General features: G+C 41.5%; 2 protein-coding genes across 2 annotated transcripts in view; both read right to left on the bottom strand.

Annotated features, from left to right (window-relative positions):
* Positions 1-19,898: 19,898 nt before the first annotated feature.
* On the bottom strand, positions 19,899-22,749 carry LOC140455623 (uncharacterized). Its single transcript, XM_072550565.1, has one exon. It carries the CDS (start codon positions 22,747-22,749, stop codon positions 21,367-21,369), a length of 1,383 nt encoding a protein of 460 aa, XP_072406666.1. The 3' UTR covers positions 19,899-21,366.
* A 326-nt stretch (positions 22,750-23,075) lies between these two features.
* LOC140455649 (uncharacterized) overlaps positions 23,076-23,561 on the bottom strand; it is a 35,056-nt gene continuing 34,570 nt past the window's right edge. The window contains exon 5 of the mRNA XM_072550625.1: positions 23,076-23,148. The gene's annotated coding sequence lies outside the window, so the exon portion shown is untranslated. The remainder of the gene's footprint in view (positions 23,149-23,561) is intronic.

Below are 23,561 nucleotides of genomic sequence, written 5' to 3'. Positions count from 1 at the left end.
ACATGCCAACTCCTTCAACTCTGGAATTAACCTAGTGAACCTCCTCTCACCCCGTCTAGTGCCAGTACATCTTTTCTCAAGTAAGGAGACCAAAACTGCACACAGTGCTCCAGGGCTTAATTAGCAGGAGATCTAGCAGGGATTTGAGGAAATATGTTTCATCCTAAGGCTGGTATATATCTGGAACTCACTGCCAGAAGAGTGGAAATGCTCAAATAAGTCTTCAGACAAGCACTTGAAATGCTACAGCATATGAGGCTACAGATCAAGGCTTGAAGATGGGTTTTGAACAGATAAATCATGATGGGCTGAAGGGCCTCTTTCCATACTGTAATAACTCAATGATTCAGAGAAGTGAATTAATACAACAATTCACATGGGCAGCACTGAAGCAAATCAGTACAGAAATCTACACAGACAAAAAGCGTGACCAAGGTAAACATTGGTCCTTTAGAGGATGAGAAGGGGTATTTATTAAGGGAAATGAGAAATGACAGAGGCTTTTTGTGAGGGTCTTCGCAGTGGAAGACACAAATAACATGCCAATAATTGAAGACAAGGAGGCTATTGCAGAAATGATCATTATCAACTAAGGAAGTAGGTTGGGCAAACTAATGGGGCGAAAGATAGACAAGTCTCCGGGCCCTGATGGAATGCATCCCAAGATTCTAAAAGAGATGGTGGGGGAATTACCAAATGTGCTTGTGGTAATTTATCAAAATTTGATGGTCTCTGGGACAGTTCCAGCAGATTAGAAAACAGCAAATGTGATGCCACAGTTTAAAAAAGGAGGTAATCAAAAGGTGGGTAACTATAGGCTTAACTTCTTCATAGTGGGGGAAATGCTTGAATCGATATCAAGGGAAAAAATAGAAAATGTCTCATCAGGCAGACACAGCATGAGAGGCAGGTCATGTTTCAGTAATTTAGTGGGATTTTTTTGAGGACATTATGAGGGCGGTGCAATAGATGTAGTATGTCTGGATTTCCAGAAGGCATTTGACAAGGCTGTTGCAAAAGATAAAGGTGTACAGTATTACGGGTAAAGCCTTAGCATGGATAGAAGATTGGTTAAGTAACAGAAACCAAAGAGTGTTTTTCTGGTTGCCGATCAGTGATTAGTAGTGTGCCTCAGGAATCAGTGTTGGACCATAGTTATTTACAATTGACATAGACAATTTAGAGTGGGGACCACATGTAGTGTGTCAAAGTTTGTAGATGACGTTAAGATGAGTGGTAGAGCAAAGTGTGCAGAGAATATTGAAAGCCTTCAGAGGGATATAGATAGATTAAGTGATTGGGGAACAGTCTGGCAGATGGAGTACAATGTTAGTAAATATGAGGTCATGGATTTTAATAGGAATAATAGCAAAGTGGACTATTATTTAACTGGTGAAAAACTGCAGCATTCTGCTGTGCAGAGAGACCTGGGTGTGCTTGTGCATGAATCAAAAAGTGTTACAGCAGGTAATTAACAAGATAAATGAAATATAGATCTTCATTGCTGGAAAGATGGTTAAAAATAGGGAGGTTATGCTGCAGCTGTGTAGGGTTTTAGTGAAGTCACACCTGTAGTACTGTGCATAGTTTTGGTCTCTTTGCAAGAGGAAAGATGTACTGGGACTGTTTGGGAGGGGGGGAGGGGCAAGCCTGTGGTGCAGAGGAGGTTCCTTCTTTGATTCCGAGGGTTGGCCTTTGAGCAGTTGAGTAGACTAGGACTATAGTCATCAGATTTTAAGAGAATGGAGGGGGTTCTTGTGAATTGAAATATATTCAGTTAAGTTGGGGGTAGATAAGATAGAAACAAGAACTAGTGGCATAGCCTCAAAATAAGGGGGAGCAGATTAAGGACTGCGTTGAGTGGGAGCTTTTTCAACTGAAGGATTGTCAGTCTGTGTAATTCCCTGCCCACTGAAGGCTACCACGTTTAATGTTTTTAAGGCAAAGATAGATGGGTTTTGAACAGTGAAGGAATTAAAGTTTATGGTGAGCAGCCAGGTAAGTGGAGCTGAATCCATGAAAAGATCAGCCCTAATTGCATTGAATGGCAGATCAGGCTCAATGGGCAGATGGCCTACCCTGCCCCTATTTTTTATGTTCAGACAGCACTGAAGCACAGCAGTGCAGGAATCCACATAGACAGCAGTGAAGAGAATCAATACAGGAATCCCCACACAGACAGTAGTGAAGAGAATCAGTGCAGGAATCCACACAGACAGTAGTGAGGGGAATCTGTTCAGGAATCCACACAGAGCGCAGTGAAGGGAATCAGTGCAGGAATCCACACAGAGAGAAGTGAGGGGAATCAGTGCAGGAATCCACAGAGACAGCAGTGAAGGGAATCAGTGCAGGAATCCACATAGACAGCAGTGAAGGGAATCAATGCAGGAATCCACACAGACAGCAGTGAGGGGAATCAGTGCAAAAGGCATACCTTTTATTGACAGAGCCAGCTGTCTTAAGGTAAAGGTTCAGTGTGAATGTTAAGCTATGAGTGGATCAATGTGTGAATGGTCAGGTGTTCGGGTGAGTAGATGGGTGAGGTAGGTAGGTGGGGCTGGTGTTGTCAGTGGGTCGAGTGGCAGCTGGGTAGGGTGGGTGTTCGGTCAGGAGTGGTTGTCAGGATTAGGGCTACTCCCGTCTGATCAAGGGTACACAGGTGCTGTGGGGTGGTCATGTTGGATTGAGGAAGCTGGCCTGTCAGGTCAGGCAGTGAAGTTGTCCAGAGAAGAGTCAGAGGCAATGGGGTCAGTTGGTGACAGTCAATGGTCAGATATTAGGTTGGGGTTTAAAATCTCCTGTTAAATGTTCAGTTAAATGTTATAATTTGCTGCAGTAGCATACTGGAAATCAAACCCCACTACTCTGAAAGATTCAATTTCTTGAAGAGAAACCTGCACCAACATCCTAAACACTGGACTGACAGGAACAACTGCAGGAACAACTTCAATGGAAAAATAAGGACCTGATATTTTTCAGCCACTATCGATCCCTCCACTTGCCAATCTCTTTAAACAATAGGCTGTTGTGTGTTGACATTGCAAAGGGAACATTACTAATGCTTGTGGCCATGGCATGCATGTCTGTGATTTCTTACAATGCTGCACTGTTACAATGTTTGTTAAGAGAACAGAGAAGATATAAATGAACCTGTAAGTTCTATGAGGAATTTCAAATACTGTACAACTTACTTTGTTCAATCACCAGATACACTTCACCAACTTCAAGATAACAGTGAAGGAAAATGTAAAACACTCATGAAAAATGTCTCAGTCTGATAGTTCAACAAAGGCTTATTCTCTACTCAGTTATATCACTCTCAGTGTGATAATGCTGTGTACTCAGTTATATCACCCCCAATGATGTGGACGTGAACATAGGAGGGGCTGTTGGTAGTTAGTAAGCAGATGACACCAAAATTGGAGGTGTAGTGGACAGCAAAGAAGGTTACCTCAGAGTAAAATGGGATCTTGATCAGATGGGCCAATAGGCCGAAGAGTGGCAGATGGAGTTTAATTTAGATAAATGTGAGGTGCTGCATTTCGGAAAGGCAAATCAGACAGGACTTGTATAATTAATGGTAAGGTCCTGGGGAGTGTTGTTGAACAAGGAGACCTTGGAATGCAGGTTCATAGTTCCTTGAAGGTAGAGTCGCAGGTAGATAGGATAGTGACGAAGGCATTTCATATGCTTTCTTCTCTACATCAGGGAGACTAAATGTAAACTTAGGGCACGTTTCACCAATCATATCAGCTGAGCCCGCAGTGGCTGACCTGACCTCCAAGTCACCACCCATTTTAACTCCCCTTCCCACTCTCTTTCTGACCTGACCTATCATTGTCACCTCCATTACCACAGCAAATCAGACCGTAAGTTGGAGGAACAACACCTCATCTTCTGCCTGGGCAGCCTACAGCCTGGAGGACTCAATACTGAGTTCTCCAATTTCAAAAAAAATCCTTTCCATCCACCAACTTCCTTCCCAGACAATCTCCCTCCCTTCCATTCCTCTGATCAACTCTTCTTTCTAGCTACCAACCAGATTCATTCTTCCCATCGACCAACCAGGTCATGCCCGCTACCTTACTATACCACCTGCTCCATCTGCAGCTCCTCCTACACCCACCCCCAGTCCTGAAGAAGGGTTACACCTGAAACATTGACTTCTCCACCTCCTGATGCTGCCGAACTTGCTGTGTTCTTCTAGCCTCCTGCTTGTCTATCTTGGATTCTAGCATCTGCAGTTTTTTTTGTCTCTAAAGGAAGGAAGAGCCGATCATGGCTGACAAGGGAAGTCAGGGACAGCATGAAAGCAAAAGAGAAAGCATACAATATGATGAACATTAATGGAAAGCCAGAGGATGGGAAGCCTTTAACAAACTAGCAGAGGATAACTTTAAATGCCTTTGCGGGGAGAAGGTGAAATATGAGGGTAAGCTAGGTCGTAACATAAAATATATTGCATGAGTTTTCCTTACATATCTAAAAGATAAAAGAGAGGCAAGAGTAGACATTGGACTTCTGGAAAATTAGGCTGGAGAAATAGTAATGGGGAACAAAGAAATGGCGGCAGAACTGAACATGGACTGTGCATCAGGTTTAACAGTGAAAAACACCAGAAGTACACTTGGGATATTTAGCCTTAACAAGACATTTGCAAGACAGCAAACAATGTGAAAATAGTAAATTCTGAGAATAAACTCAACTTAAATTCAACAGGTAGCACAAAAAGATTCAAATTCAAATTAGTAAAAGACTAATTGAAGGCTGATAGTATATCATTCTTCATGACTAAAGTAAGGTCTTAGATACAGTAGTGAGTGAAAAAGGTGAGAATTATTGAGGATATAGTTGACTGCTGCAGCAATAGAGAACAATAGGTCATTCAAAACAATGAAATAAAAGGAGTCATGAGTATTTTGTTATAATTCCAGCTAAGAATCCAACTTAGATACTGGACAGGTCAGATTCCAAATAAAATCTGGCTCAACAAATAATATGTTTAGTTTTTGCAGTCGTTTAACACAGTACTCAGTGTTAAACACGAATGTGCATATGTTTTCAAATGGCAGAACATATGCTTATAACTGAGTGATAAAAAAAGATTGGATAGGTTTTTTCATTGAAGGGTAGGAGGTTGCAGAGTGACATGATCAAGGTTCATGAGTAAGGTGAATATCAAAGGTCTTTTCCCTAAGTTGGGGGCCTTCAAAAGTAGGGGGGCATATTTTTTAAGGTAAGAGGAGAAAGATTCAAAAAGGACGAGAGGCAACTTTTTTTTTAATAGAGTGTGGAATAAACTGCCAGAGGAAGTGGTGAATGCAGGTACAGTTACAATGTTAAAAAAAAACATTTGGATAAATACATAAAAAAGAAGAGTTTGGAGGGATATGAACCAAATACAGGCAGGTGAAGCCAATTTGGTTTGGACACACGACCGTATTGAACTAGTTGGACATTTCCATACTGTTTGATTCTATATGAAATACAAGACAATTAGAATGATATAGATATGAGTATCAAAAAAGTAGTCGCTACCCACTTATAGAGTCATAGAGATGTACAGCATGGATTCATTACAGAGATTTAACACCACTTAAGTATCATTCTTAAAGTAGCTTTTTAAATCTTAACTGACTTCCATTTTCTTTCTCAAGGATTGACACTTTTTTAATGCTTTGTTTTCAAGTCCATAGGCATGAACCTTTCACAATATTAATGGACTAAACTTCTCCATTTTCAGTGAACGTAAGATTTCTATCTGCTTGGAAGTTTCACAGACTAGAAACCACTTGTGAAGTGACAAGATGCTCTGAACTGGATTGATCTGATTCTTCTGCTTGGAAAAACTGTTCTAACTTCTAAACTGATTTCTGGGTTATTCACAACTAGACCTTTTGAACCTTCTGTTCTGAAGTCAAAACTAAACTAAATGCCTTAATGTGTTTGCTCTGCCTTTCATGAACACAACAGCATTACAATTTTATTCATTAACACTACAGGGTTCTCCCCACCACGCAACTGCAATTACATGTGCTTTTGCAATTGATGTAATTAGCTCTCTGACCCAAATTGACATTCTGTATTACAGAATGTGTATTCTGACAATGAGAATCATTTGTCACACATTTCACATTTGAACAGTTTGTCCTCTGAGTGGATGGTGTGTGTGAAGAATTCTTGACTGAGAAATCCTGGTTTCACTGCCAAATGTCTCTATTACGAGCAATACAGTGAAGGGATTGGACGTCTTCCCATAATTGTGTAGTTGATAGTTGGGTGATGTCAAGATCTGTGGTGTCTATCCTCTCTGTATTCTCTAGTGTTGTACAGTGCAATTTCTCTGCAAAACAGGAAAGTGAAACATGATTTCCCCCAACTCCCTTTACTCCTTTGGACTTGGGGGCTGGTTCCTCAGAATTTTTTTTATTCATTTCTTCGTGGGGTACAAGTGTTTCTGTGTAAATCATCATTTATTCCTATCTCTAACTGTCCTGAAAAGGAGGTGCTAAACCACCTTCATCAACCCCACTGTTCTCCATGGTGATGTAGAGACACCCACAGCATGCAGTCCTCACCTCAATGTTCTTGAGGTGGCAGAAAGCACTGAACCAGTTTCCAAGGGAGCAACTGGCCCAGGACCTAACTTGTTGACCAACCAGTCAATGGGCAACAGGTATATTTAATTTTGGCAGAAGCCAAAAAGAAGAAATCTACTGAGATACCTGTAATAGCCCAAAATAACAGTTCACATGGCCAAGAAGAACTAGTGTCCAGCAAGCCACATAGAGAGAAAGAAGGTTGTACCATTGACCTTATTGAAATTAAAGCTTCACTAAATATCATTGGAATTGGATAAGAACACATACTTTGAGCACTGGCAGCATTTCAAAATTATAGACAACATCTTAGTGTTTAATCAAAGACAAATTATTCTAGTTTGTTGGGAAGACATTGGGAACATTGCAGCATTGTTAGGTGAACAACCAGGGTTCAGTAAGTAGTATGGATTTCAGAGATCTCTTCAGAGATTCAATATCTCACAAACCATTGTAAAATCCAGAGTACACAGGATTGCATACATTTTCCATTTCTATCATTACTGAAGAAAAGTCAGATGACAAAAACCAACAAAGTTTTCAAAAGGATGCAGATAAGAAAATATATTTGCATCAAAACTCACTGATGGATGAATCTTTAACTGAAGTTACTCAGACAGCAAAGCAATATGATGAACAAATTAGTACAGCAGATTTGACTTCAATGTCAAGTGATAAAATGACTCAAGCTCAACAGGAAGATCATAATCCTTCACCTTCTAAAGAAGAACTGCCAGTCCTCGTGACAAAAGCAATACTAAATAAGCAGTAACCCTAGAGTAACATGATTGAGGATGTGAAAATATCTATTTCACCAGGAAAGCATGCACAAAGGGTCAATGAAAATGTCCAACTTTTTCAACGAGTCAAATTAAAGCACTTACATAGTTCAACACAGATAATTCAGCAGACTGAGAATTAGGATTATTTTTCTTCACAAAATGAGAAATGAGCGGCATGTAACACAACTGTAGCCAAGTCTAACTCCATAGATTCAGGATATGGTCAAGAAGAAATGAACTGGCTCAGAAATCTAGGATATTGCAAAAAAGAAACTATCTGTTTCTATGGCCATGAGTTATAGTGGACATTCAGCCAATAAAGATTATAGTCAGTATAGATTCTCAGATGATGTCATGGAACATATACCTGAGTTAACAGAGAAGAGTTCCTCAATGAAAGGAATTTGGGAGAGAAAGTGTTCTCCCAAATAAAGGAATGCTTTTAGCAGGAATGACACTTATTTTGAGAGATGTTGAAAAGAAAATAAACTTCTAAAATAGTGGTCTGAAAGTAGCGTGGATCCTGCAGCTGAAATTCAAGCTTATTTCTAGATTTACTTCCAGATTTCTTACAGTTATTACATTTCAGTAGTATAAGATGCTTATTTTGATTCATTTTTTAGTTATTTTCTCTTCAAAATTGACCTGTAGATAAGCACATGAATAAGAAATGTTTGGGAGGCTATAGGTTAAGCATAGGCAGATCAGAATACTTTAGCTTGGGACTATGGTGAGTATGGACTGATTGGACCAGAGGGTCTGTTTCCATGCTGTATGACTCTATAAAACATCATCCAGCAGAGACATCATTCACAGACCAGTAAAGGCTAAAATCTTCTATTAACCAGCAGTCAATCCAGTCATATTTTCACTTTAATCGCATGAGTCTGCACTCTGTGTCATAACCTCTGTAACTTCTCACTGAATATTTTTGAAAATGCAAACACACCACATCTGCTGGGAGCTCAGGATCACGTCACAACTGATGCTGCTGCCATCATAATGAGAACCATGGCAACACAATCATCACAGGGTCAGAGAAAACACAACAAAGTGAAGCAATCTGTGCATTTGTGCAGAAGAAAACACCAGTGAAGCCAGGTGTTTTGGGAAACTCAATCCACGCCTTTCCAACTCCAGTGAGACATAGCAGAGAGAGTTGAATTATTCAGCAGAGTTATGATGTTTTCAAAAGCAGACTAAACAATGAAGCCTGTTATTCATTTTTTTCCCCTTGCAATAGAGAAGATCATTGCTGAGATAAGTCTCAAGCCTGCAGAAAATTGAAGATGGGGTCTTGTAAATGGGAGACAATGAGTGAGAGGTATCAATACACACAAATCTCCAAGTTGCTTCAAGGAAGTTCGACATCTGCAAGGAAGTGCTAGGCAAACTAGTGGGTACACTGCTTGGACGACGGATTCCACACTGTGCCAATCGTTCCTTTCCAATTCAACAATGGCCCTCCACACAGTCTATACGATCCTCTCCATCCAATTAGTGGGTGAAGGATCCTGCCTGGAACAGCAGTAAAAGCATTTGGGATTCTGACAATCCTTTCTGACAGACCCTGATGAGCAAATCCAGTCCAGAAGTGTTGTCAGATCAGGAGCTGATTTGCCAGAGCCTGCTTCATGCTCAGCTGGACAACCTGCTACAAATGGTCTGCGGCAGCTTGTCTGACCAATACCTCATCCAGAGCCTCCAGTTCATAAAAGCAATTGAACCTTCTCCCCATTGTATTTGTACATATTGTAAATAAATAATTTTATTGTAAAGAAATATTTGGCTTCACTGTATTGTCAGATCTGCACATGTCACATAAATGCTCTGGGTTGCTTCTTTGCTCTTAGAAAACCCCTTCATATGACAAAGACAACAACTTCAGGGTCAGATCTCAGATAGCCTTCATGTCCTGGGGCTTCATTTGGAGTTAGTTTCTCACAAGGAGGTCAAACGGCGGATTGTATGATTCATCAACTACTGTTGTGGTTCTGTTCGCCAAGCTGGGAATTTGTCTTGCAAACGTTTCGTCCCCTGTCTAGGTGACATCCTCAGTGCTTGGGAGCCTCCTGTGAAGCGCTTCTGTGCTGTTTTCTCCAGTATTTATAGTGGCCTGTCTCTGCCGCTTCTGGTTGTCAGTTCGAGCTGTCCACTGTAGTGGCCAGTATATTGGGTCCATGCAAGGACTGCAGAAAACACTACATCGGACAAACAGGAAGACAGTTAACGATCCGTATACACGAACACCAACTAGCCACGAAACAACACGACCAGCCATCCTTAGTAGCCACACACACAGACGACAAGCAACATGAATTCAACTGGGACAACACTACCATTATAGGGCAAGCCAAACAGAGAACAGCCAGGGAATTCCTAGAGGCATGGCACTCATCCACAGACGCTATCAACAAACACATCGACCTGGACCCAATATACCGGCCACTACAGTGGACAGCTCGAACTGACAGCCGGAAGCGGCAGAGACAGGCCACTATAAATACCGGAGAAAACAGCACAGAAGCGCTTCACAGGAGGCTCCTAAGCACTGAGGATGTCACCTAGACATGGGGACGAAACGTTTGCAAGACAAATTCCCAGCTCGGCGAACAGAACCACAACAACGAGCACCCGAGCTACAAATCTTCTACCAAACTTTAAATTCATCAACTACCTTCTCAAATCTTTCAACTCCAAGACATTCAGGAAATTCCTGGGATAATTTCCTTCAGAGAGAAATCCTGAAAGCTTTGTGTGTTTCAAAGCCAGATCTCAGTGATCCTGTGATTAACAGCTTGATCGGATACCTGTGCTGGTATGACTCATCGCCTGTTACCCAGTTTCTCTATGTCAGAGCTTTACCAAACTTTTTCTTGTAGTGAGGCAATGCTTTTGGAGTGTGTCAAATGCATTGGTGAGCCTGTTGGGGAATAAAGAGAACACCAATATATTCACACTGTAGTGTGATCTTACCTGTGAATAAAAACATTCTTCAGGCATCAGCAGAAACAATCAAGTCCTTTTTAAACTCAATCCTCACCAGGGTTCAGCCATTCTTTGGGGTAGAGAGTGAGCAAATCTCAGTGGAAGCTTTCCATTTGTTGAGACTATTGGCCATGTTGGAGGAGTCTGGTGACTTCCAGCAACAAATCACACCAATATCATGTGTGGATTTTCAATGAACTTAAGATTTCTATCTGCTTGGAAGTTTCAAAGACTAGAAACCACTTATGAAATGACAAGATGCTCTGAACTGATCTGATTCTCCTGCTTGGAAAAACTGTTCAACTTCTGAACTGAACTCTGGGTTATTCACAACTAAACCTTTCAAACCTACTGTTCTGAAGTCAAAACTAAACTAAATGCCTTAATGTGTTTGCTCTGCCTGTCGTAAACACAACAGCATTACAATTTTATTCATCAACACTACAGGGTACTCCCTGCTACTCAACTGCAATTACATGCTCTCTTGCAACTGATGTAATTAGCTCTCTGACTCAAATTGACTTTCTAACTTAGCACAGTTTTCTGTATCTACACTTATATTATGATTTGGTGAAACCACAGAACTTCCATCAAAGATCTAGAAAGCAAAGTATAGTGGGGCAGGGTTGTGAACAAGTAATGTGTTACATCAATTCCTTCTTAACGTTCGTTACCTGCTGTCAGAAATGGAGTTCCACAATGTAACTATAGTTCAACTCTCTACAAAACCACACACATCATCATTCTCCATTCAACTCGATGAATAAATATTCAGAATTTTCTTACTAATTTAGACTCTTACCTTGGTAACAGGTCTGCAAGAACAAATACTATTTCAACTGCGCTATACCAGGCAAGGATCATGCTACCTCGAATTTCATCCATAACAAGTCCTGGTTTATTAATACTGAAAAGCTACCAAACATTATGGAAGCTTTTCTTCTCATATTTATGCTCAATGCTTGAAGTCCTACCTCCTCCACATACTGCCTTTGAGGTGGCTGTGGTGAGGAACAATTTGTTGCCAATCGTATCCTGAAATATATGTTTGCAAAGACGGCTCAGCGAGTGATATAGTGGTTTTATCTAAGATTCATCCCAAACAGCTATGTGATGCAGGATTCTGTACTCTCTGAGCTGTTCCCACAGATACAAACCAAGACATCCAAATCACTGAGAGACACTCTTTAGTCCTCCCAAAACCTGCTGATCTCTGACTGTAAAGGGTTGTCTTCAACTGAATGCTGCAGACTGACACATTCCAAGGTACAGGACTATTTGCTGAGGGATGCATTAAAGCTTGAATAGCAACTGCAGGAGCAATTTGGGAGAAGGGCTTTCAATTGTGATATATTGAAAGACTGAAAACCGCTGTACCCCTGAGGTTGTATGCCTGAGAAGGCACTGTGAACATCAAGATGATTTAAAGAGCATCTTTAACTACTGCAGTCTTTGCTCTGTAGGTAGATCAACAATGCCATTGAGGAGGAAATTCACACAGGGGAGTGTCAAATACTTACTCACAAACCTTTAACTGCCCTGTATGAATCCTCTGGTGAAGTAAGTTCCAGGATCTTGAGAATGATTTCTTACATATGTTCAACATGAATGGTTTCTCCCTTGTGTAGATACATTGGTGTCTGTGGAGGCTTTCTGACTGTGAGAAAGATTTGTCATACACTTCACACTTGAACATTCTGTCCCCTCTGTGGATGCGTTGGTGTGTGTGAAGGAATCTTGACTGAGATATCCCCAGTTTCGCTGCTCAACCTTCTCTGTTTTGAGCAACTACCCACAGTTGGTTAGTTGATTCTTGGGAGATCGTCAGGATCTCTCTTGTGGTGTCTATCCTCTCTGTATTCTCTGGTGAGTACAGTCAATTTCTCTGCAAAACGGGAAAAGGAAACATATTTTCCTCCAACTCCTTTCATTTAGGGGCTGATTCCTCAGTAATGTTTTATTCATTTCTTCATGGGATATGTTTCTGTGTAAATCATTATTTATTCCCATCTCTAGTTGTCCTGAAGAGGAGGTGCTGAGCCATCTTCATCAACTACTGCTCTCCATGGTGCTGTAGAGACACCCACAGCAAGCAAGTCCTCACCTCAATGTTCTTGAGGTAGTAGAAAGCACTGAACCAGTTTCCAAGGGAGCAGCTGGCCCAGCACCTAATTTGTTGACCAACCAGTCTATGGGCAACAGGTATATTTAATTTAGCTTCCATGACTTGTGGCTGAAGTCAAAAAGGAGAAATCTATTGAGATACCTGCAATGGCACAAATATAATATTTCACATGGCCAAGAAGAACCAGTGTCCAGTAAAGCTCAGAGATTCAAGCAAATATTATAAGAAAAAGAGAGAAAGAAGGTGGTACCATTGATCTAAATGAAATTAGATCCTCACTAAAAGTCCAGCAACTTGGACAGGAACACACACTTGGAGCACTGGCATTTCAACATTACAGACAAGGTTTTAGTGTTTGATCAAAGACAAATTATTCTAGTTTTTTTGGAAAAACATTAAAAACATTGCAGCATTGTCAGGTGTACAGCCAAGGCTCACTAAGTAGTGTGGCATTCAGAGATCTCTGAAGACATTCAAGATTTCACAAACCATTGTAAAATCCACGAGTATACAGGATTACATAAAATTTCCATTTCTATAATCTCTGAAGAAAAGTCAAATGACAAAAACCAACAAAGTTTTCAAAAGAATGTAGTTGAGGAGAAAACAAATTTGCAGTACAACTCACTTGAGCTGATGGGTGAATCTTTAACTGAAGTTATTCAGACAGCAAAGCAATGTGATGAACAAATTAGTACAGCAGATTTGACTTTAATGTCGGGTAATGAGGTGACCCAAGTTCAAGTGGAAGGTTTTAATCTTGCAATCTTCAGAGAGGAATTGTCAGACCCATTGACAAAGGCAATACTAAATAAGCAGTAAACCTGGAGTAACATGCTTGAGGATGTAAAAATATCTAATTCACCAGGAAATCACGCACAGACAGCCAATGAAAATGTTCTACTTATTCAATAGGTCAAATTAAAGCATACTTCAACACAGTAGATTGAGAAGTAAGATTTTTTTCTTGCACAAAAATGAAGGTGAGGTGCATATGACACAACTGTAGCCAAATCTAACTCCACAGATTCAGAATGTGGTCAAGAAGAAATGGCTCAAAAATCTAGGATATTGCAAAAAAGAAGACACCTGTTTCCATGGAGCCATCATGAGCTAGTGGACATTCAGCCAGTTAAAGATTCTTCAGATGATGTCAGAGAATACCTGCCTGAAATAACAGAGGAGTTCCTCAATGAAGGGATTTTGGGAGAGAAAGTGGTTCTCCAAATAAAGGAATGCACCAACAACTACGTTTAGCAGGAATGACACCCATTTTGTGGAATGTTGATGAGAAAATAATTTTTTTAAATGGTGGACTGAAAGTAGCGTGGATCTTGCAGCTGCTCCCGAGACTCAAGCTTATTTCTAGATTTACTTCCAGATTTCTTGAAGTTATATCATTTCAGTAGTTTAAGACATTTATTTTGATTCAGATTTAGCTCTTTTCACAACAAAATCAATATTTAGATAAGCACATGAATAAGAAATGTTTGGAAGGGTCTGAGCTAAGCAGAGACAGGTCAGAATACTTTAGCTTGGGATTATGGTAGGTATGGACTGGTTAGGCCAAATGGTCTGTTTCCATACTATATGATTCTATGACGATAAAACATCCTCCAACAGAAAAATCATTCACAGACCAGTCAAGGCTAAGATCTCCTGTACTCTTGTCTGTTTACCAGCACCCAATCCATGTTCATCGATCCATGCATCACAATGAGAACCATTACAACATAGTCAATACAGGGTCACAGAAAACACAATAAAGTGAAGCAATCTGTGCACTTACACAGGAGAGACAACAAGAGAGGACAGCAAGCCAAGTCTACTCGGTACCTCAACCCATACCTTCCCAACTCCAGGGAGAGATAGCAGACAGAGATGAATCATTCAGCAGAGTTAAAACATATTTGAAAGCAGACTGAACAATGAAGCATGTTTTTCATTTCTTTTCTCTTGCAGTAAAGAAGATCATTGCTGAGACAGAAGATGTCTCAAACCATCCAGAAGATTGATGATGGCATCTTGTGAATGAAAGACAATGAGTGAGAGGTATCAATATACACAATCTCTGAGTTGCTAGTGGTTTATTCAAGGAAGTTCGATGTCAGCAGGAAAGTGCTGTGCAATCTTGTGGGGACACTGCTTAGAGGACTAATTCCCAACTGTGCTGATCATTCTCTTGCAGTTCAACAGATGGCTCTCAGTGCAGTCTATACCATCCTTTCCATCCAGTTAGTAGGTGAAGGAACCAGCCTGGAACAGCATCAAGAGCATGTAGAGATTGTGAAGAAATAATGGAACCTGATGAACAAGTCCAGTTCCAGAAGGGTTGTCAGATCACAGCTGATTTGCCAGAGCATGTTCCATGGTCAGCTGGACAACTATTGCTCAAGGTCTGTGGCAGTTGCCTGACAAATATCTGCTTCTTGCTCTTCGAAAACCTGTACCTACAACAGAGATGACAACTTCAGGGCTGGGCCTCGGACATCCTTCATGTGCTGGGACTTCATTTGGAGTTAATCGCTCACTAGGAAGTGAAACAGTGGATTCTAAGAGGGATAACCATTTTGACCTCACAGAACCAGACAGCAGCTGTGTCCCAGCCACTGCTCTGTTCCCCTCCCCGGAACAAGTTCTTCCAGGATGGGTGAAGAGCTGCAGCTAAGGGTACAGCCTGCATGGTGATTACTATTAAACGTCTTGTGTACTCACTCAAGAGAAAAACTTGCCCCATCAGTGGGGATTTGCACTCGGCCAATTTCTCCCTGCCAGCCATGGCCTATATGAAATTCTCACTCAGCCCAGAATGGCAGACGTGGTGACGACATTCTTCCCATAGATATTCAGTGGCCTACATATATCCCTCACCAATTGGGTGAATTTCCTTCCACCCAATGATTCGGATATTGAATCACAGCAGAGAGGTTTCACAGCGAATTGATGTTGATACAAGTCAGTCACTGAATGAAGTGTGTGAGGTCACTCAAAGCCCTGTTTGATCAGACCGGTTGAAGTGACATCTGTGGTGACAGTAGGAGACTGTCAGGAGGGGTTGTATTTGATCAGGGAGTTGTTCTGTTGACACTGTTCATTGACTAGCTTGCCAAATCTTTCGGCTGAGAGACTGTCAGGCAGTTCCGATGATCATCTTCTTTAGGAACTCCTGAAAGTATCATCTGTTTCAGAGCTGGGTCTCAAGAGATGCTGTGATTAACAGCTTGATCCAATACTTGTGTTGGTATGACTCCTCACCTGTTATTCAGTTACTGTGTGTCAGAGCTTTAGAAAACATCATTTTTGGAGTGAGACAACACTATTGAAGTCTGACAAATGCATTGGTCAGCCTGTTGGGGAATAAAGAGAACACCAGTGTAATCACATTTGCTGTGTTGTCTTATCTGTAAAAAAAAATCTCTGGCACCAGCAGAAACAATCAAGCCCTTTTTCAAAATCCTTACCAGGATTAAGCCACTCTTTGGGGCAGGTAGTAGCAAGTCTCAGTGGAAGCATTCCAAATGTTGGGAATATTGGCCAAATTTGGGGAGTGGGGTGACTTCCAGAAACAAATGTAAGTTTACATCATATGCTTGCTGTTGCATTCGGGCACTAAGAGTGAGGAAATCATCCAATGTTGCAGAACAACACTGCGGATGATCTTCTCCTTCACTGGATCTACAAAGGCTAGCTCCTTAAATGAAAGGCTTCTAGAGGAGCCAAGCTGGAGTCACCCGGACTTTAAGACGCATTTCACGTCAATGTGTTTATGATTATCCGAACACGGTGAATTCTTACATTTCAACTGTGTGTCCTTCATCTCCAGCCAGGACCATCTCTACAATCATGCAGTGGCCCTGTAATCATTCCTCAAGAAGCAGACACACCATTTTCAACTCACCCGATGGGCTACCTGGTACAAAATATTAATTGGTAATTGCTGCTGTCCAGCACCCAAATGAGACCTCAGGACATCAGCCTCTGAATATGGTCCAGAACCTTGTCTTCCTAACACCAACTCATCTACTCCAGATCTTCATATTGAAAATACTAACAGATTTTCTGAATATCAATGTTTGTGTAATACTAATGGATCTTTTCACCTTCATCACAATATCAGAAGTCCTTCCAAACCTTAATTTTATAACATTTCAGCTGTGTAAGAACCTTGCCATTCTAACACTAAGTGATCTCCCCAGATCCTCAAATTTGTATGCCACTTATCTCCTCCAGATTGAGGACATTGTAACAATAATTGACCTCCTCTAGATCCTCATCTTCGGAACAGAAATTGTTCCAAAAACATCCACCTTTTCATAATGCTAGGTGATCTCATCCTGAGCCTCAAGTTCATAAAAACAATTGACCCTTTTCACAGTTGTACTTGCAGATATTGTAAAGAAATAATTTTATTGTCAAGAAATATTTAGTTTCACTGTGGAATATTGGTGGACCTGCACATGTCACATAAATGCATGCACCTTCTCTCAGTGGAGACTGCTGGACCATGAGGGTCATCTTTTCCTGAGCAGCAGATGAAGAGAGGGCAAGGCTTGGGGTTTTAACTCACCTGGGAATGGAGACAACTAGACCTGCGGGAAACACCGACAGAGATACATCGATCCCGACAAAATTCATATAGACTGACAAAAGTTACATTAGCACAAAGCAGGGAAGTGATTGGTAGATAGTCTTTACATTGTTTCTCTACTTCAAAGAGAGAGTGAGAAAAGGCAAAAGTTGTAGCTTTTATTTAAATTAAATTTTCAAATTTAATTTTTTTTTACTTATCTGACTAAAAATGTTTTAATTAATGGTACACCAGGGGAGCTCAGTCTAATTGGTTGTGTTACCTGATATGGGAAAACATAGATGATCCTGGCAGACTGGATAACCACATCTGCAGGAAGTAGCACTGGTTTGATCAGCTTCAGAATGAGGTTTCAGAGCTTGAGCATCAACTGGAGGCACAGCAGTGATCCAACAGGCTGAGAGTTATGTGGACAGTATGTTTTTGGGGACATGGTCATCTGGCAACTTAAGAAGCATTTCTCATTGATGGTGACCACCAGTCAGTAGAAGGGAGGGAGTCAGAGATTCAGGAAAGCCCCAGAATGCATCTCACTCAAGACCAGATTTTCTGTATTGGAAAGCACTGAGAGTGATGGGTCCTCTGAGGAGTGCAGCCAGAGCTTTGTGGTGCAAGGTGGAGAGCAGAAAGAGTGCAAGAACAATAGTGGTGGGAAACTCAGCCAGGACTCACAGGTAATTCTGCAGCCACAGACCTAACTCCAGAATGGTGACTTACCTTCCTGGGGTCACAATCAAGGATGCCACTGAACCTCCAAAGCATTCTGAAGGGCAAGGGTGAACAGTCAGAGGTGGTTCAAATTGGTACCAATGAAATTGGTAGAAAGAGGGGAGAGATCATGCAACAAGAATTTAGGGAGCTATATAGCAAATTTAAAAAGCAGGTCCTCAAAGGCTGTAATCTCTGAATTTCTCCCAGTATCACATTCTGGTGAATATTGGAATAGGCGGATAGACCAGGTGAATGTGCTGGAGTAGAAACAGGACTTTAGCTTTCTGGATCACTGGGTCTATTTCCTGGGAAGGTAGGGCCTGAACAAGTGTGATGGTTTGTATCTGAACCACAACTGAGACATCATCCTTCCTGGGTGATTTGCTAGTGCAGTTTTGGTGGGGATTTAAACTAAATTTGGCAGCAGGATGGGATAGTGGATGCACAGTAGGGTGTGATACACAGAACAACATTGAAGAAGGACTAAGTCAGTCTCGAAAAACGTGCATGAATTGATGGTGTTGAATACCACAAGGGATACGATATTGTTGCTAGAATGGATCCGTGGTTGAGGGTGTGGCAGACTGGCAACAATATTCCATGGTATAGGAGCTTCAGGCCAGGAGGCAGGATGTAAAAGAAGCAGTGTTGCAATATTGATCAAAGGATCAATTACTGCAAGAGAGGGATGATATCTTAGAAGGCACCTCAAATGAGGCCATTAGTTGGAACTTTAAAACAAAAATGGGACACTCACAGCAACCCCAAGTAGTCAGAGAGAGAGGGAAGCCTGATAGGTAAGCAAATCTCACAGAAGTGTAAAAACAATAGGGTAATAAGACTACAGTATTTCAATTACCCCAATATTATCTGAGATACACAAAACTTGAAAGGCACAGAGGCAGCAGAATTCTTAAAATGTGGACAGGAAGGCTCTATGAGCAGGAAGTTTAGCAGGGTTTGAGGAAATATTTTTCATCCGATGGTGGATACCTGGAACTTACTACGTAAAAGGTGGGAACCCTCAACACATTTAAGAAGTATTCAAATAAGCATTTGAATTCAAATAAGCATTTGAATCGCCATAGCATACAAGGCTGCAGGTCAAGTGCTAAAAAATGGGATATGAATAAACACAAGAATGATGGGCCGAGCGTCTCTTTCCATTCTATAAAAACTCAATCACTCAGTGAAACGAGCCAATGCATTAATTCACAGAAAGCACCAAAGAGAATCAGTGCAGGAATCTATACAGACAGCAGTGAAGAGAATCAATGCAAAAGACATATCTTTTATTTACGGAGCTAGCTGCCCAAGATAAAGGACCAGTGTGAATATTATGATATGAGAGGATCAATGTGTGAATGGTCAAGATGGGTAGATGGATGAGGTAAGTAGGGGCTAGTGTAGTTAATGGGTTGAATGGCAGCTGGTTAGGGTGGGAGAATGGACAACTAAGTTGGGTGTTAGTCAGGTCAGGAGGGATTGTCAGAAGGGGAGTTCTGTCTGATCAGAGGTGATCGGGTATTAGGGATGGTCAGGTTGCATCTGGGAAGGTGGCCTATTGGATCGGGCAGTGAAGTTGTCCAGCCAAGAATCAGAGGTGATGGGGATCAGTTGGCTGTAGTCAATGGGTCAGATATTAGCTTGGGATTTAAAATCTCCTGGGCAACTATTCAGTTAAATGTTACATCTTGCTGGGGTAGCACACTGGAAATCAAGCCCCACTACTCTTGGAGATATCACAAAAATTAGAGATATTAAAACGCACATAGAAATCTCCGATTTAGATGTGCTTTATACCCAAAATAACAGAAAATACTGACTAGATTTCTGTACTTAACAACAATGACGATATATGAGAAGTAAACAGACTCTAGCTACAGGTCAACAATAAGGAGCTTCTGGCATATCACTCTACTCGTTAAAAGTCTAATCCCTTTCAAACTCTCCTTTACACACAGATACAGAGGGAAATAAGTGAGAATGGTTCCTGTTCATAGCATTCCAGAGATGATTCTTGTGAATGTTGGTCTTCCTTCTTCAGATGTTTTCACTGGTTTGCCATGGGGACCAGTTCACCCTTTTATAAAGTTGCGAACTGATTAATTAGAAAATATCATTTACTGCAACTGCTGAAGAAAAATTAAACTGCGTTTTCTTCAGATTGCTAGGTGTTTTTGTTCCAGAGAACAAATGCAGCTCCAAGCTGCCCCAAACCAATCACCATTGTTGGCAGACAGAAGGCCATTGTCAATGAGAACTGATCATTGTTTCAGTCAGTTACTAATTGCCAAAGCTGCCTTGTACACAACTCTCTGGTTCCAACTTGACTGCAACATACATTTCAGGTACTGCTGAAATCAGCAGCTATATGAACGATGCCTGCAATGACAGTCAAACTGCTTTCAAACCAGTCAACAATCCTCCAGCAATTCTTGATTTTAAAACAGTTCTTTTCTCATTTCAGTCCACAATTAAAAATACAGGAAAATAAAACAGAATTTATAAGAGCATATTGGAACTGAACAAACTCTCTGATACTAATTCAGATTTGGAGACTTTTTAAGAGGCTTTTTTCCCCATTGGACTTTGCAACTTCTCGGGAAATTCCCATAGGGATAGTATGTTTGAACTTGCAAGGGGTTTCATTGCACATTTTGTGCTTCAAGAGCAGTAGCTGATGATCTCGAGACTAGAAGATCTGCACTAATGTTTGCATTGGGCCCAATGCCTCCTGAAGCATGTCATGCTGTTGCTTCTTATTGAATCTAGACTATATCACACTGTGTATCAGCATCAACCTCCTTCTTAGATAGTGCAGCACTCGATAGCATGTCATTGATGTATATCTGTTTCCCTTGCTTGTACTTCACTTCCCAGTTACACCTCTGTACATGAAGTAACATTCTTCACCAGCCACAATACCCAGAACACAACAATCAGATACTTAAATACCATCTATGTACAGCGTTGTTCAGTTTGTGTTAACCCTCTGGATAATACAACTGGTTGTCCTTGTTGCAAGGGGTTTCTCTCAGTCCTGGCATCACAAAGCAGGGTGACTCCATTGTTGACAACACAGTGTTGTGATCACTAATTGTTTGATGGGAGTAAAAACTGCTTTTTTTTCCTGTGTCCCAGTCCTACTGAACACCCTGCATAGTGAGTTTGTGCGCAACTTTTAAAATTCACTCATGGGACATGGGCACAGCTGGCAGGGCCAGCATTTATTGTTTGTCCCTGGATGACCTTGAAAAGTGGTGGTGAGCTGTCATCTTGAACTACTGTAGTCTTTGTTCTGTAGGTAGATTGACAATGCTGTTAGGGAGGGAATTCACATTCAATGAGAGACTGGCAAATACTTGGGACTGTTGATGTTCTGAGAGACAAGATAACTTTGTGGAGGCTTCATTACAGAATACATGCCAGTAGGGTTCCTATCCTGCAATCATGTGTTGATGGACCAGGAGAAATTCCATGTGAAAGCCTTGTCATAAATATTGCACTGAAGAGTTTCTTTTCTGTGTGAATCTTGTAATGTCCTAGGTCATCAAAGATATCAGAAACCTTTTACTCCCCTGTATGAATCCTCTGGTGGAACAAGAGATTCCAGGACCTTGAGAATGATTTGTTGCATACATTGCACATAAATGGTTTCTCCCCTGTGTGGATGCACTGGTGTCTGTGGAGGCTTTCTGACTGCGAGAATGATTTGTCACACACTTCACACTTGAATGGTTTGCCTTCTGTGTGGATGCGTTGGTGTGTGCGAAGGATCCCTGACTGAGAGAACGATTTGTCACACACTTCACATGTGAATGGTTTCTCCCCAGTATGAACGTGATGGTGTGTGCGGAGGGTCGAGGATGACGAGAACGATTTATTGCAAACTTCACAAGTGAATGGTTTCTCCCCTGTATGAATCCTCTTATGGAGCAGCAGGTTGCATGACCTTGAGAATGATTTATTGCACACATCACATATGAATGGTTTCTCTCCTGTATGAATACGCTGATGTCTGCAGAGGTATGATGAATCTGAGAATGATTTGAAACATACTTCGCATGTGAATGGCTTCTCCCCTGTGTGAATGCGTTGGTGCTTGTGGAGTGTTGATGACACAGAGAATGATTTGTCACACACTTTGCATGTGAATGGTTTCTCCCCTGTGTGAATCCTCTGATGGAGCAGGAGACCTGACGTGTCAGAGAATGATTTGTCACAAACCTTGCACATGTATGGCTTCTCCCCTGTGTGAATGCGTTGGTGTATACGGAGTTGTCCTGACTGTGCAAACTTTTTGTCACACACATCGCACGTGAATGGCTTCTCCCCTGTGTGAACACGTTCATGTGTGCGCAGGTTTTCTGACTGCGAGAATACTTTGTCACACACCTTGCATCTGAAAGGTTTCTCCCCTGTGTGGATGCGTTGATGCACACGGAGATGTGACGACACGGAGAATGATTTATCACACACCTCACATGTGAATGGCTTCTCCCCCGTGTGAATCCTTTGATGGCGCAGGAGTCTAGATGAGTCAGAGAATGACTTGTCACAGACCTTACACTTGAATAGCTTCTCCCCTGTGTGGATGCGCTGATGTCTGCAGAGGTTCTCTGACTGTGAGAATGATTTCTCGCACACCTCACACCTGAATGGTTTCTCGCCTGTGTGAATGCGTTGGTGTTTACGCAGGGTTGATGACTGGGAGAATGATTTGATACACACTTCACACGTGAAAGGCTTTTCCCCTGTGTGAATGAGTTGGTGCACAAGGAGCTTTGATGACTGCAGAAATGATTTGTTGCATACCTCACACAAAAATGATTTTTTCCCCGTGTGAATGCGCTGATGATTCACCAGGCCTGATAACTGTGAAAAGCCCTTGTCACAAACCTCACAATTGAATACCTTCTCCCCAGTGTGAATGTGTTGCTGATTCATGAGCATTGATGATTGTGTGAAATCTCACGAATAGAGCTCACTCTTAAACAGCCTCTCCCCTGCAGGAATGTGTCAGTGGGTCATGAGACTTGATGAATGACTGAAGCTCTCAACTTGGAACCACTCACGCCACATCCCAGCCTCACCCTGACTGATCACCCACAGCCAAACCTTCAGAAAGGTTGGTTTTGATGGAAGGTTCCACACCACTAACCAGTTTCAGATCTGTCAATGGTCCCTTGAACCAACTGATTTCCAGATGATGGCCCAACGTTCTGTGTTGAACAATGCTACACGAGGACTGAATGCCTTCACACAGTTTTGCAGCTGTTCCTTGGGTGATGGTCAGCATCTATCTGCGACGTCTATCCTCTGTATTGTCTGGTGTTGTACAGTGCAATCGTTCTGTAAAACAGGAAAATAAAACAAGTTTCCTCCAACTCCTTCTACTCCTTAACTCGAGGGAATTATTCCTCAGTAATTTTTTTATTTATTTCTTTATTGGATAGAATTTTCTGTATAAATCGTCATTTGTTCCCATCTCTAATTGCTCTGAAGAGGAGGTGCTAAGCCACTTCATCAACCACTGCTGTCCATATGGTGTAGGGACATCCAAAGCACTTTAGGAATGGAGTTAAAAGATTTTGAACTGGTGGTAGCGTAACAATGGCAATACAGTTTCCAGACAGGCTGTGGGCTTTGAAGAGGAATTGGCAAGTGGTGATGTTCCTTTGCATTTACAAACAAGAACTAGGAGCTAAGCTATTCAGTCCCCTAATCTTACAAGTGTAGTAATTTCTGGACTACTTCTGGTTAGT

The sequence above is a fragment of the Chiloscyllium punctatum genome, chromosome 30, assembly GCF_047496795.1.
Source record: "Chiloscyllium punctatum isolate Juve2018m chromosome 30, sChiPun1.3, whole genome shotgun sequence".
In the NCBI taxonomy this organism is placed as follows: domain Eukaryota; kingdom Metazoa; phylum Chordata; class Chondrichthyes; order Orectolobiformes; family Hemiscylliidae; genus Chiloscyllium; species Chiloscyllium punctatum.
The sequence above is the reverse complement of the archived record's forward strand: the minus strand, read 5'-3'. Positions and strand labels throughout refer to the sequence as shown.

Excerpts from the sequence above, each read along its gene's own strand:
- LOC140455623 (XM_072550565.1), bottom strand. The coding sequence starts at position 22,749 with ATGCTCATGAATCAGCAACACATTCACACTGGGGAGAAGGTATTCAAT.